The 14,682-nt window shown below is 37.9% G+C and overlaps 1 protein-coding gene across 2 annotated transcripts; it reads left to right on the forward strand.

Annotated features, from left to right (window-relative positions):
- Positions 1 to 2,152: 2,152 nt before the first annotated feature.
- Positions 2,153 to 13,804, forward strand: LOC121384767 (angiotensin-converting enzyme-like). 2 transcript variants are annotated; one of them, XM_041515313.1, is made up of 6 exons: positions 2,153 to 2,457; positions 4,348 to 4,509; positions 7,096 to 7,183; positions 9,795 to 9,938; positions 11,842 to 12,033; positions 13,388 to 13,802. In XM_041515313.1, exons 1-6 carry the CDS (start codon positions 2,242 to 2,244, stop codon positions 13,528 to 13,530), a joined length of 945 nt encoding a protein of 314 aa, XP_041371247.1. In that variant the 5' UTR covers positions 2,153 to 2,241; the 3' UTR covers positions 13,531 to 13,802. The 2 variants fall into 2 exon arrangements, with proteins under 2 accessions (XP_041371247.1, XP_041371248.1); XM_041515314.1 differs by lacking the exon at positions 2,153 to 2,457 and adding an exon at positions 3,885 to 3,940 and having other exon boundaries at positions 13,388 to 13,804.
- Positions 13,805 to 14,682: the final 878 nt, after the last annotated feature.

Consider the following 14,682-nt stretch of genomic DNA (forward strand, 5'->3'; position numbering starts at 1 on the left):
TATTATTAAAACACTGTTTGATATATCTATCTAAAATTTGGTTTGTTAATCAATATATTAAAGGTTATTGATTTTTCCAAATATAAAGATTATACGTAGATCTTTCCAAGATTAAAATTGATTTTACCAAGATTAAAATTCATTTTTCCAACATTAAAGTTCATTTTTCGAACATTAAAGTTGATTTTACCAAGTTTAATCTAATTAAGTTTAGATAGAAATATCACACTATTGTAACAGGACCACATACCTTTAATATATTAAGTAACAAACTAAGTTTATATTATAATATCACAATATTGTAACAGGGCCACGTACCTTTAATATATTAATATTGTTAATTAATACATTAAATGTACGTGGTCCTACTTCAATACTGTGTGATATTTCTATCTAAACTTTGTCAATTAATATATTAAAGGCACGTGGTCCTATTACAATAATGTGTGATATTTCTATCTAAACTTTGTTAATTAATATATTAAAGGTACGTTGTCCTATTACAATACATATATTAAAGGCATGTGGTCCTATGACAATACTATGTGTTATTTCTATCTAAACTTTGTTAATTAATATAATAAAGGTACGGGGTCCTACTACAATACTTTGTGATATTTCTATCTGAACTTAGTTTGTTAATTAATATATTAAAGGTATGTGTCCCTGTTACAATAGTGTGATATTTCTTTCTATTGTTATTAAATATATTATAGGTTGATTTTTCCAAAATTAAAGTTGATTTTTCCAAGATTAAACTTGATGTTTCCAAGATTAAAGTTCATCTTTTCAAGATTATATGTTGATCTTTCCAAGATTAAACTCGATTTTTCCAAGATTAAAGTTGATTTTTCAAGTTTAAAGTTGATTTTTCCAAGATTAAACTTGATTTTTCTAACATTAAAGTTGATTTTTCCAAGATTAAACTTGATTTTTCCAAGTTTAAATGTTGAAAAATAGAATTATTTTATTGTATGTGATGGCACTAATACGCGGAAGTGTATTAGTGCCATCACACACAATACAATAATTCTATTTTTCAAATTTAAGTTTAATCCTCGAAAAATCAACTTTAAACTTAGAAAAATCAAGTTTAATCTTGGAGAAATCAACTTTAAAGTTGGAAAAATAGAATCCCCCCTCATGTAGAACTTGTAATAGAACGTTGAATTGAGCTTTTAACTTATTCGCCCATTTCTCGACCTAGAACTAGAAAGTTGTATTGGGTTTTTAAGTTATTTTGTCCCCGGCATATGCGTACAGGCTCCCACTTTTGTTGGGAGTAGACTGAGTTTTGCCCAACATTTGTCCACTTTATCATTACTGCCAAACAACTATACAGGATTATACACGAATCACTATGCATTTGTACACAGATATAATATTGTACGTGGAATGATAGAAAGGCATGGTGAAAATGTTTCAGGCCAGCTCATCTTCACCGATTTTTCTAAGATTATATGTTGATCTTTCCAAGATTAAAGTTGATTTTACCAAGATTAAAGTGGGTTTTTTACCAAGATTAAAGTTGATTTATCCAAGATTAAAGTTGATTTTTCCAAGATTATATGTAGGCAAATAGAATTATTTTATTGCGTTTGGTGGCACTAATACGCTTCCGTAAAATAGAGCTATCATGTTTGCCCCAATTTGAGGAGTTGCTACAGCATTAGGGGGCAGTTGACCCCCCCCCCCCCTACACACACACACCTGCAGCCTCGTCTCCCACGCTATTGAAGCTTCCTGAAGACCACTTGCATATACCTGCACCATCACTAACTCACCAGTATGACTCAGCTGCCAATAATAACATAATTTACAATTCATTCTAATAATGTTATTTAAAGTACCATCTCTCATCTATACGGCCTGCGCCCTGCTTGTCAATGTGTGTGTGTCTCAAGTGTTGACACAGTACTTCTCTCCCAGCCGTAATAAGGAAAACTAGTCTTCAAACTTACCATCATGGACCCATCTCAACCTAACACAACTAAATAGAACAGCAATAAAATTTCATAAAAATACACTTGACAATCTTAAGGACTCTCTTGCACACTCTACATGATTCCAGCTACCAGCGAAGCCAAAACAATAGGTCGTAAATTAAAAGCTTCTCTTAGTTAAAATTTATCACCTGCTGACTAAGACTCACATTCTTATACTAGTATATGATCCATATTGTGCATGGATGTTGGTGGCATTTCTCATCACACTGGCTAGAGTGTGTAGAGCGGTTGAAACATGAAGCTGTGCCATTCCGCGGTGTGTACAGTAGCCCGCCATATTTTCCTTCTAGTGTTGGTAAGCGCCAACCCCAGCCAGCCGATCACAGACGAGGCACAGGGTGAGGTGTTTCTTCAGGAGTATGACGTCGCGGGCGCCCTGGCTCGCCAGAAGAACTCGGAGGCGGCGTGGAGGTACAACACGAACATCACGAAGGAGACCCAAGATCTCATGGTATTGTTAGTTACACAAGTGGTCGTTTTAGAACAGTTCAAGTATTGTTTTATAGAACGCTATGAGTTGTCAGTTTGAGAGAGAGAGAGAGAGAGAGAGAGAGAGAGAGAGAGAGAGAGAGAGAGAGAGAGAGAGAGAGAGACAGACAGAGAGAGAGAGAGAAAGAAAAAAAGAGAGTACCCGATATGGCACTAGTTTTATTTAAACCATATACGGGAATTTAATCCATGTAGACATGTCCACTGTGCAGGTAACGTGGTGCGATTTATCAAACAGGTAATGTATTATATGTGGTTATCAACATTTCCCCATTTCGGACGTAATAGATCTTTCTAAAACACTTTTGGCGTGGTCATAATGTTATTGTTTTTCATATAAGCTTTGTTTGTATGTATTTCTGTCACCCACATCCCACCCGAAAAAAAAAAGAGCCCACCAAACAAACACTACAACAAAAACAGCTCAATATTTTTCATCTAGGTAAAAACATACACGCATTGCTGGGTTTTATTAGCTTGATACGTATTATTTATTTTAAGTGAAACACTCTCAATTGCTACATTTCTTCATTATTGGAAAACCTTCATTGGCTTAGAGGGGTGGTGGCAGTTATGTTTTCCATCTAAAAAGAAATGCACTAATGCGATTATATTAAAGTGATATATTATTGTAAATGTGTGTAGTAACAAAACACTCTACATAGATGTCAGGTCTAGTACACTGTGTGTATGTTCACGCCCTTTGTCGTAACTAGCGATAAAAGAAAACCCGGCAGCTTCCCACCTCGATAAATATCCCAACAAACTCACAGGCGCAACAAGATGGCAGAAACTGAGCAGAGAACAGTTATATAATTATTAATTCACCTGCCATCTAGCGTGCATGTGTTTGTGTGTGTGTGGGGGGGGGGGGGCGAGGACAATGCATAATCATCTGTCATCCACCCCCTAGCTCCCGACGCCAATGCAGCTTGCACCATCATTAAAAAGTAAAGAATTCAGATTTCGTATAATTATCACATGACGACATCAGACTAAATCTTGCTTATGACAAACGAGTTGTTTGTTCTCATTTGGGTGACAGCGGTGTGGTTGTCATAGAGTGACACCAGTAATAAACAGTGGAACACAAAACTGGCGGTCGTGATGGATGACACGAGTAAAGTGGTTAACGTTCGCACATGAATCATAGGAAATAGCTGCACGAGGCTCATCTCTTTCATTTCATTTCAACTTATTTTAGTGCTTATGTATATTTAAGGTTCAAGCATGCGGTGATGGGCACACATCTCAGCTATTTGGGATGTCTGTCCAGGACAGTGGGTTAGTGTTTAGTTGTTAGTGGTTAGTGACAGAAAAGTCAATATAGTGGTCTTACACCTACCCATCGAGTCGTTAAAACTCGCTCTGGGTGGAAGCCGATACCGGGCTGTGAACGCAGTACCTACCAGCCTTATGGATTAAACACTACAACACTGATGCAGGTAGCGTATCTCTGTACACACTTTGATACTTATATTGATGCATACGTACACACATATACACATGCATGTATGCATACATACAATCAGTTTGTTTTGTTTAACGACACCACTAGAACACATGATTTATTAATTATTGGCTATTGGATGTCAATCATTTATACAAACATACATATATACGTACGTACGTACGTACGTACGTGCGCGCACGCACACAAACAAACACACACATAAACGCACACACACACACACACACACACACACACAATTGCACACATTTTACGTGCATAAAATGCATTTAATATGAAAACAAATTATTTCTTGAGGAGGCAATGAGAATTGGTATAAAACGAAATGCAATGTAACATATTCGTTGACGAACATAATATAAATACTTTTTTAACTTATAGATTGAAGAGCAGTTGAAATATTCTAACTTTGTTCTCCACTGGGCCAAGAATGCTTCACAGTATGCGTGGCAGGATTTCCAAAACGTCACCACGAGACGACAGTTTTCAAAAATCACCAACATAGGAACCGCGGCCATGGAGGATGCCGAGAAACAGCAGAAGGTGGGTTCCAGTAAACAGTTTTATCATTATACTGTCATCTATTCAATTAACGTCTGAGGTGCCATGGATCGCAGGATCAATCTCCCTCAATGGACATATCTATAAACCATGATATGTACAGTCCTGTTTATGGAAACTAGCGGGTTTCCTTTTGATCAGCTTTCGAAATAAAACATTTTTTACATAGTAAATAGAAGTGCTAAGGTGTCAAGTCAAACAAACATTAATTTCTTCCTACTAAATTTAGCATGAATTAATCACAACGTAGAAGCAATACCACGTCACGTATCTACTATGTGATGAATCATAACGTAGAAGCATTACACCACAGCTGTCACGTATCGACTATATGATGAATCATAACGTAGAAGCATTGTACCTCAACTGTCACGTATTTATTATGTGAAAAATCATAACGTAGAAGCATTACACCCCACCCGCCACGTATTTACTATGTGATGAATCATAACGTAGAAGCATTACACCCCATCCGCCACGTATCTACTCTGTGATGAATCATAACGTAGAAGCATTACACCCCACCCGTCACGTATTTACTATGTGATGAATCATAACGCAGAAGCATTACACCCCACCCGTCACGTATATACTATGTGATGAATCATAACGTAAAAGCATTACACCCCACCCGCCACGTATTTACTCTGTGATGAATCATAACGTAGAAGCATTACACCACAGCTGTCACGTATCTACTATGTGATGAATCATAACGTAGAAGCATTACCTCTCAACTGTCACGTATTTATTATGTGATGAATCATAACGTAGAAGCATTACACCACAGCTGTCACGTATCTACTTTGTGATGAATCATAACGTAGAAGCATTACACCCCACCCGCCACGTATTTACTTTGTGATGAATCATAACGTAGAAGCATTACACCCCACCCGCCACGTATCTACTCTGTGATGAATCATAACGTAGAAGCATTACACCCCACCCGTCACGTATTTAGTATGTGATGAATCATAACGTAGAAGCATTACACCCCATCCGCCACGTATCTACTCTGTGATGAATCATAACGTAGAAGCATTACACCCCACCCGTCACGTATTTAGTATGTGATGAATCATAACGTAGAAGCATTACACCACAGCTGTCACGTATCTACTTTGTGATGAATCATAACGTAGAAGCATTACACCCCATCCGCCACGTATCTACTATGTGATGAATCATAGCGTAGAAGCATTACACCCCACCCGCCACGTATCTACTCTGTGATGAATCATAACGTAGAAGCATTACACCTCAGCTGTCACGTATCTACTATGTGATGAATCGTAACGTAGAAGCATTACACCTCAACTGTCACGTATTTATTGTGTGATGAATTATAACGTAGAAGCATTACACCACAGCTGTCACGTATCTACTTTGTGATGAATCATAACGTAGAAGCATTACCTCTCAACTGTCACGTATTTATTATGTGATGAATCATAACGTAGAAGCATTACACCACAGCTGTCACGTATCTACTTTGTGATGAATCATAACGTAGAAGCATTACCTCTCAACTGTCACGTATTTATTATGTGATGAATCATAACGTAGAAGCATTACACCCCACCCGCCACGTATTTACTATGTGATAAATCATAACGTAGAAGCATTACACCCCACCCGTCACGTATCTACTTTGTGATGAATAATAACGTAGAAGCATTACACCCCACCCGCCACGTATTTATTATGTGATGAATCATAACATAGAAGTAATACACCACAGCTGTCACGTATTTATTATGTGATGAATCATAGCGTAGAAGCATTACACCCCACCCATCACGTATTTATTATGTGATGAATCATAACGTAGAAGCATTACACCCCACCCGTCACGTATTTACTATGTGATGAATCATAACGTAGAAGCCCCACCCCACCTGTCACGTATTTTCTCTGTCATGAATTATAATGCAGAATCATTACACCCCACCTGTCACGTATTTTCTGTCATGAATTATAATGCAGAATCACTACACCCTAGCTGTCACGTATTTTCTCTGCGATCAATCATATTTTCAAACAAAGCGTGACTGATGAAACTGTATTAAAATTGTTAATATTAATATATGTTTTGTTTTATAAATTTGGATTCACTGAATTGAGGCCAGACTTGAATAAAAAACAAAACACCCTGCTAATATTAGCATATTGAATTGATGCAGCAATGATGAGAGACGACGACGTGTCATCCAGCCATTCTATACATGAGTACTAATCGACGCCTTGTCCAATTTCAATATCGCTTTACTGTTTTAGTCCACATGTGCAAAAAATATCTTTCTAATGATGTCTGATTTGTAATAGCATAAACATCACGAGGCATACTTGGGTATAAGATAATTTGATTTCCAGTTCAATTCAGGTTTCATCATAACAATGCTTTTACTTGTTTCACGATTATTATTTTTTTCTATTAATTGATTTAGAGTTGGACAACATATTCAAAATAAAAACATCCACTTCCCCCTCAGTTTTTCAATTTGTTTTCTCTAAACGGTAATTTCACGGAGTGATTTAACGAAGATTACTTTGATGTGTTCACAGCTGCAGAAAGTGATCGCTAGAATGAAGACGGTGTACAGTACAGGCAGTGTGTGTTTGACGAACTCGGAGTGCCTTCCTCTTGAACCAGGTGATCATATCCTCAACTGCGAAACAAACCCAGTATTTTAATATGTATTTGTGTTCATAATACAATTATTTCCATAAGCAGACCACAAAAATTAGCCTAAAATGTTTATAAGATATTAATAATTTTAATGCACTCAAAACCTAATACTGAATAAATTAAAACAAATTACCGAAAACTAAATTAATATGTGCATTTCTTTTGTTGCTCAATGTATGTGTTTATGTTTGCCATGCTGACGTTGCTCTGTATAAAACCTAGGCTAGTCGAATTATACACTGTGTGAACACGATAAACCGTTTGAAGAAAATTAATATGCAAAAAGCAAAATGTTATGTGATATACAGTTGATCCATACGTTTGTTTTAGTACAATGATTGCAATAAGAGCACCATGTGTTACGACTGTACTGTTAAACTGACAGTTAGCCGACAATGAGCATGCCTTAAGATATCTTAGAAGTTGCGATATGTAGACACTAAAAAGCTGGAGCAGAAGGTATATTGCTCGACAGCCAAACGTTATAACCCTTTGAAACCCGTTTTGAACCAAATAGGCATGAAACGTTCATTGAGAAAAAGAAAAAAAACCCTGCGAGAGAAATGATTAAGAGAGATGAGCGTTTCTTACCTGTCGGTAGAATACGTCTCAAGTACTTGTTATTATCGTAGCTGTTTTCAACAACATAAACCGGCCTCGGTGGCGTCGTGGTTAGGCCATCGGTCTACAGGCTGGTAGGTACTGGGTTCGGATCCCAGTCGAGGCATGGGATTTTTAATCCAGATACCGACTCCAAACCCTGAGTGAGTGCTCCGCAAGGCTCAATGGGTAGGTGTAAACCACTTGCACCGACCAGTGATTCATAACTGGTTTAACAAATTCCATGGTTTGTGCTATCCTGCCTGTGGGAAGCGCAAATAAAAGATCCCTTGCTGCCTGTCGTAAAAGAGTAGCCTATGTGGCGACAGCGAGTTTCCTGTAAAAAACCCAGTGTCAGAATGACCATATGCTTGACGTCCAATAGCCGATGATAAGATAAAAAAAATCAATGTGCTCTAGTGGCGTCGTTAAATAAAACACACTTTACTCTCTTTTTTTCAACAAAACATAACAAAGCCTGGGGAATGTCGATCTTTTTCGTGGGGTGTACGTTTTTGTTAGATTCTTAAAATAATATTACGGCAAGGGCCTAGCTTGGGATTTTCAGGTGGTACGCAGACTTTTTCGGCGATTGAATAAAACGCAAGTACATAGAACATGCACGCATATACATCATATATTTTAATAATAAAAAAATATATTTGTAATATCAGGTGGTACGCAGCTGTGTACCTGCGTATATGGAAACTAGGTCCCTGCACGGTCACAGAATCAGTTTAGGGCCATCACATGTTAGAATGCCCTCTTATACTCTGTTTATTGGGAATAACTTGAAAACAATGCTATAAACTTGTATAATGAGTTAATATTGCTAGACCCTTGCACGGTCACAGAATCAATTTAGGGCCATCTCATGTTAGAATGTCCTCTTATACTCTGTTTATTGGGAATAACTTGAAAACAATGCTATAAACTTGTATAATGAGTTAATATTGCTAGACCCTTGCACGGTCACAGAATCAAATTAGGGCCATCTCATGTTAGAATGTCCTCTTATACTCTGTTTATTGGGAATAACTTGAAAACAATGCTATAAACTTGTATAATGAGTTAATATTGCTAGACCCTTGCACGGTCACAGAATCAATTTAGGGCCATCTCATGTTAGAATGTCCTCTTATACTCTGTTTATTGGGAATAACTTGAAAACAATGCTATAAACTTGTATAATGAGTTAATATTGCTAGACCCTTGCACGGTCACAGAATCAATTTAGGGCCATCTCATGTTAGAATGTCCTCTTATACTCTGTTTATTGGGAATAACTTGAAAACAATGCTATAAATTTGTATAATGAGTTAATATTGCTAGACCCTTGCACGGTCACAGAATCAATTTAGGGTCATCTCATGTTAGATTGTCCTCTTATACTCTGTTTATTGGGAATAACTTGAAAACAATGCCACAAACTTGTGCAATCAGTTAGTATTGCTAGATCCAGTGCTGTACATCTACAGCTTTTGGTGTCCGCAATCTTGAGACATTTATAAATTGGACATGATATGATTGAGATAATTACATTAAAACACCACAAAGGCATAGTAGTATACATGTATCACTTACACTTATATACATGCACGCACATGCGCGCGCACAAGCACGTATATTCAGGCGCGGATTTAGTGGGGGGCCCGGCCAGCCGCAGTCAACGGAAAACCAGCCTAATATGGGAAGGAGAGATGACCACTTTAACTTTTAAAAAAAAAAGAAGAGACCAGAGTTTATGAAATTTTGAAGATAACAAAAACAGTATGACAATATCAAAAACATACGTTAATATAGCTATTTTGTTACTCAGATGCGAGGAAATCGTGTTTCAGGCCACTTAAATTTCAAAATTTCGCGGGGGAGCATGCCCTCGGGCCCCCCTATTTAAAATTCCTGGATCCGCGCCTGATATTGGTATATGTTTTTATTTATTTATATCTTGAACTCGTCACAATATTCCTTACAGATCTGGTCCGACTGATGGCGACGTCACGTGACTATGACGAGTTGCTCAAAGTCTGGCGGGGTTGGCGTGACGTGTCCGGGAAACTGATGAAGGACGACTACGCCGAGTTTGTTACCCTTAGCAACGAGGCCATCAACATGAGTGGTAGGTGTTCTTCCACTGCCATGTCATCTGTTTTATCCTGTATGTAGAAAATGTTCATGATACGAAATAACATATGTGGCTGTGTGGAGATTCTTCTCTAATTGTATTCCAAAACCCCATGAAATCGCCCTCCTCTGTTTTGTCTCCATGTGTGTGTGTGTGTGTGTGTGTGTGTGTGTGTGTGTGTGTGTGTGTATATATATATATATATAGCATACAAGTAACAAATATGGCGGAGTCATTTGCCCAATATTTCATCTGAAGCTGTCACCAGTGACTGTAAGACACAGTGTCACCTTACGTTCTGGCAGTAAAATTTATTGCAGTTAGTTTACAACCCATTGTTAAACGTTCTTGTAAAATGAGGGTAACATATGCAAGAGGCTGTCTTATATTTTACTGGTTATATAGACATGCGTAGTTAAAAACAGCTCGTTTTATCCACATGGCGCGACCACGAATCTTGAAATAGTACTTAAAGAAGTCATTCACGTTTTCTACACCGACATGTAGACAATAGCAGATCAAACACGCTAATTCCCTCTAACTGTGCGTATATCTAGAACATGAGTTAAAACCCTTTTGTAAATTATCCATCACTTCAAACGAAAGCAAAAAGAACACAAAAACGAGAAAAATGAAAACCAAACCAAACAAGACTAAATTAACTAAAGATAAAATAAATAAAAATAAAATACACACAAAAAAGAATGAAAAACGTAACCCCCCCTAAATATCAACAATGAAAAACAAAGTCAAACAAACAGCCCACCAAACAAACAAAAATAAACAACATTCACGACTCCAGACTACTACCTTTCAATATATGAAAATATAAATCGTACTTCTTGTTGTGTATGTAATAACATGAGACACTACCGACAGTAATAAACGCCAATACTAAAGTAGTCAAAACAACAATGAAAAGGGATGTCACAACATTGTTTATATTCCTGCGTTAGACCTTCATGTTCCGTCTTGGAAGCCCATGTTTAGACTACGAGAACTTCACCGAGAAGTCAGCACCCACGAGATTTGAGTTTACAGTTTACAAATGCAATAGCTTCTAGTACTCTTCACGCAAATAAAGCTGATTGTCTGTTTACTGGATTCCTATTGACACTATATTAGTAATGATAATTGTAGTCTGGGATGAGGCTATATATCACACTCTTTATATATTAGCTTGGACTTTTATGGAGTACATTCATTGACCGTCAACACTAGCAGGGACCGACACAGGGTATTGCTACTGTTGTGGCGATCCATTTTGCTAACACTACTTGATAAATTAGGTATTAAATATCTGTTTCTTCTATTAACGTATATTGGGTCACTTAGGGGATATCTATGTTGTATTTGACCGTTTGCGGACGTTCATGTTGGTTTTACTTAACAGATATCCGTTTTACTGTGCTCGCTCCGCGTCGCCGGTAAAACTCAATTTGCGATTGTAAAACCAGCGTAACGTCCACAAATAGTCAAATACAAAATAGTTATGCACTAATTGCTATACAACTTATATTATTTATTTACAATTGCTTACAACATTCAAACTGTTCACTCATTAACTATGACGTATTTATTTGTTTAAAATGTTAAATATATATGTACAATTACTAAGTAATTATCATTACAAATAAGTTATATTACAAATGTTTTACGTTTTACTTTAGTTCGATTGTGGTACAGATATATACAGTACTATGTCTGTGTACTGTGTGTGTGTGTATATATATATATATATATATATATGTGTGTGTGTGTGTGTGTGTGTGTGTGTGTGTGTTTGTTTGTTTGTTTGTTTGTAGTATTGTAGTATTGTGTGTGATATTTTATAAAACAGAACGTCATATTATTAGCAATACGAGCCTCTAATGTAATGCAATGTAAACTGGCACAGGATATCGAGACACGGGCGAGTACTGGAAGTCCCTGTACGAGAGCAACTCGTTTGCCAATGACGTCGAGCAGCTGTTTCTACAGATGGAGCCGTTCTACCAACAGCTGCACGCGTACACCAAGAGCAAGCTGAAGGAAGTGTACGGCGCGGACAAGTTCCCGCCTACCGGTCACATCCCCGCCCACATCCTAGGTGAGAAGTCATTTAGTGACAACAGTATTCTACAGTAGAGTCTGTCGTACCCTTACTGCAACCAGTTAGATAATATATACGTCTGTTGTTAATAAGGAATAGGGGTTAGGTAGAACTGGTAGGGTGCTCGCCTTACATGAGTCGCAGGATCGATTCCAGTTATGTCCCAGTCATGTGCCACACGGATGGTCGTCGTATGTACAGTCTTGCTTATGAGGAAGTGAATATACACGATCCCTCGCTGCTATCCGGTACGAGTAACCTGTGTAGCGACATCGGGTTCCCCCACCCACTCTCTCTCTCTCTCATTCTATATCTCTATCATCTCTCGCTCTCTCTCTCTCTCTCTCTCTCTCTCTCTCCACCACGCTCTCGATCTCTTCTCTCTGTCTCTCTCTTACACGCTTATCTCTCTCTGCTCTCTCTCTCTCTCTCTCTCTCTCTCTCTCAACCACACGCTCTCTCTCTTCTATCTGTAACTCTATTCCACGCTCTCTCTCTCTCTCTATATCTCGCTCTCTCTCTCTCTATCTCTACTTTCTGTCTGTCAGTCTCGGTTGTCTCTCTCTGTCTGTCCGTCTGTCTGTCTGTCTGTATCTCTCTCTCTCTCTCTCTCTCTCTCTCTCTCTCTCTACTCTCTCTCTCTCTCTCTCTCTCTCTCTCTCTCCTTTTTCAATCTCTCTTACTTTGTCTGTCCGTCTCTGTTGTCTGTCTCTGTCTGTCTGTCGGTTCTCTGTCTCTCTCTCTCTCTCTCTCTCTCTCTCATCTCTCTCTCTCTCATCTCTCTCTCTCTCTCTCAACTATGATGACGGGAAGTGAATATACACGATCCTTGCTGCTATCCGGTAGGAGTAAACCCTGTTGTAGCGAAATCGGGTTCCCCCACCCCCACCCCACCCACCTCTTCTCTCTCTCTCTTCTCTCTCTCTCTCTCCTCTCTCTCTCTCTCTCTCTCTCCCCCCACGCTCTCTCTCTCTTCTGTATTCTCTTCCACGCTCTCTCTCTCTCTCTCTCTCTCTCTCTCTCTCCTCTCTCTCTCTATCTCTATATCTCTCTCTCTCTATCTCTCTCCCTTTTGCAATCTCTCTACTTGTCTCTGTCCGTCTGGTTTGTCTGTCTCTGTCGTCTGTCTGTCTGTCGTATGTCTCTCTCTCTCTCTCTCTTCTCTCTGTCTCTCTCTCTCTCTCTCTCTCTCTCTCTCTTCTCTCTCTCTCTCTCTCTCTCTCTCTCTCTCTCTTCCTCTCTCTCTCTCTCTCTCTCTCTCTCTCTCAAATGTAGCAATAACTACGTTAGCCAAACTAACGTTTACACTGCCGAGGTGTTATTAAACACATATTCCTTACCTTTAATTCAGGTAACATGTGGGCACAGACTTGGAGTAACTTACAGGACATCCTGGAGCCGTTTCCGGGCAAGGGCAGCATGGACGTCACAGACGAACTCGTTAAACAGGTCACCCACTTAGACGAGCACGTTACACGTTATTATAATTTATAATATACTTATTTTACATTATCAGGGCCAAATTTCGTAACAATATCAATATCATTGATCTCTAGAACTACATCTAATAATGTTAATATTACTGCTATCTGAAACTACCCTGTTAAAAATGTCTATACTGATCTCTAGAACTACCCTATTAACAATGTCTATATTACGTATCTCTAGAATTACAGTAAACAATGTCAATATCATTGATCTCTATAACTACAGTAAACAATGTCATTGTTACTGTATAACTACAGTGTATTAACAATGTCATTGTTACTGGTCTTTATAACTACAGTGTATTAACAATGTCATTGTTACTGGTCTTTATAACTACAGTGTATTAACAATGTCATTGTTACTGGTCTTTATAACTACAGTGTATTAACAATGTCATTGTTACTGGCCTTTATAACTACAGTGTTACTGGCCTTTATAACTACAGTGTATTAACAATGTCATTGTTACTGGCCTTTATAACTACAGTGTATTAACAATGTCATTGTTACTGGCCTTTATAACTACAGTGTATTAACAATGTCATTGTTACTGGCCTTTATAACTACAGTGTATTAACAATGTCATTGTTACTGGCCTTTATAACTACAGTGTATTAACAATGTCATTGTTACTGGTCTTTATAACTACAGTGTATAACTACAGTTACTGGTATTAAACTACAGTGTCAATTTTACTGGTTACTTTTATAACTACAGTGTATTAACAATGTCATTGTTACTGGTCTTTATAACTACAGTGTATTAACAATGTCATTGTTACTGGCCTTTATAACTACAGTGTTACTGGCCTTTATAACTACAGTGTTACTGGCCTTTATAACTACAGTGTATTAACAATGTCATTGTTACTGGCCTTTATAACTACAGTGTTACTGGCCTTTATAACTACAGTGTTACTGGCCTTTATAACTACAGTGTATTAACAATGTCATTGTTACTGGCCTTTATAACTACAGTGTATTAACAATGTCATTGTTACTGGCCTTTATAACTACAGTGTATTAACAATGTCATTGTTACTGGCCTTTATAACTACAGTGTTACTGGCCTTTATAACTACAGTGTATTAACAATGTCATTGTTACTGGCCTTTATAACTACAGTGTATTAACAATGTCATTGTTACTGGTCTTTATAA

This window comes from Gigantopelta aegis, chromosome 10 (assembly GCF_016097555.1).
Source record: "Gigantopelta aegis isolate Gae_Host chromosome 10, Gae_host_genome, whole genome shotgun sequence".
NCBI lineage: Eukaryota > Metazoa > Mollusca > Gastropoda > Neomphalida > Peltospiridae > Gigantopelta > Gigantopelta aegis.

Coding starts and splice junctions, on each gene's coding strand:
- LOC121384767 (XM_041515313.1), top strand. CDS start 2,242: ATGAAGCTGTGCCATTCCGCGGTGTGTACAGTAGCCCGCCATATTTTC. Junction 2,458..4,347: donor AGGAGACCCAAGATCTCATG/GTATTGTTAGTT, acceptor TTTAACTTATAG/ATTGAAGAGCAGTTGAAATA. Junction 7,184..9,794: donor GTGCCTTCCTCTTGAACCAG/GTGATCATATCC, acceptor TATTCCTTACAG/ATCTGGTCCGACTGATGGCG.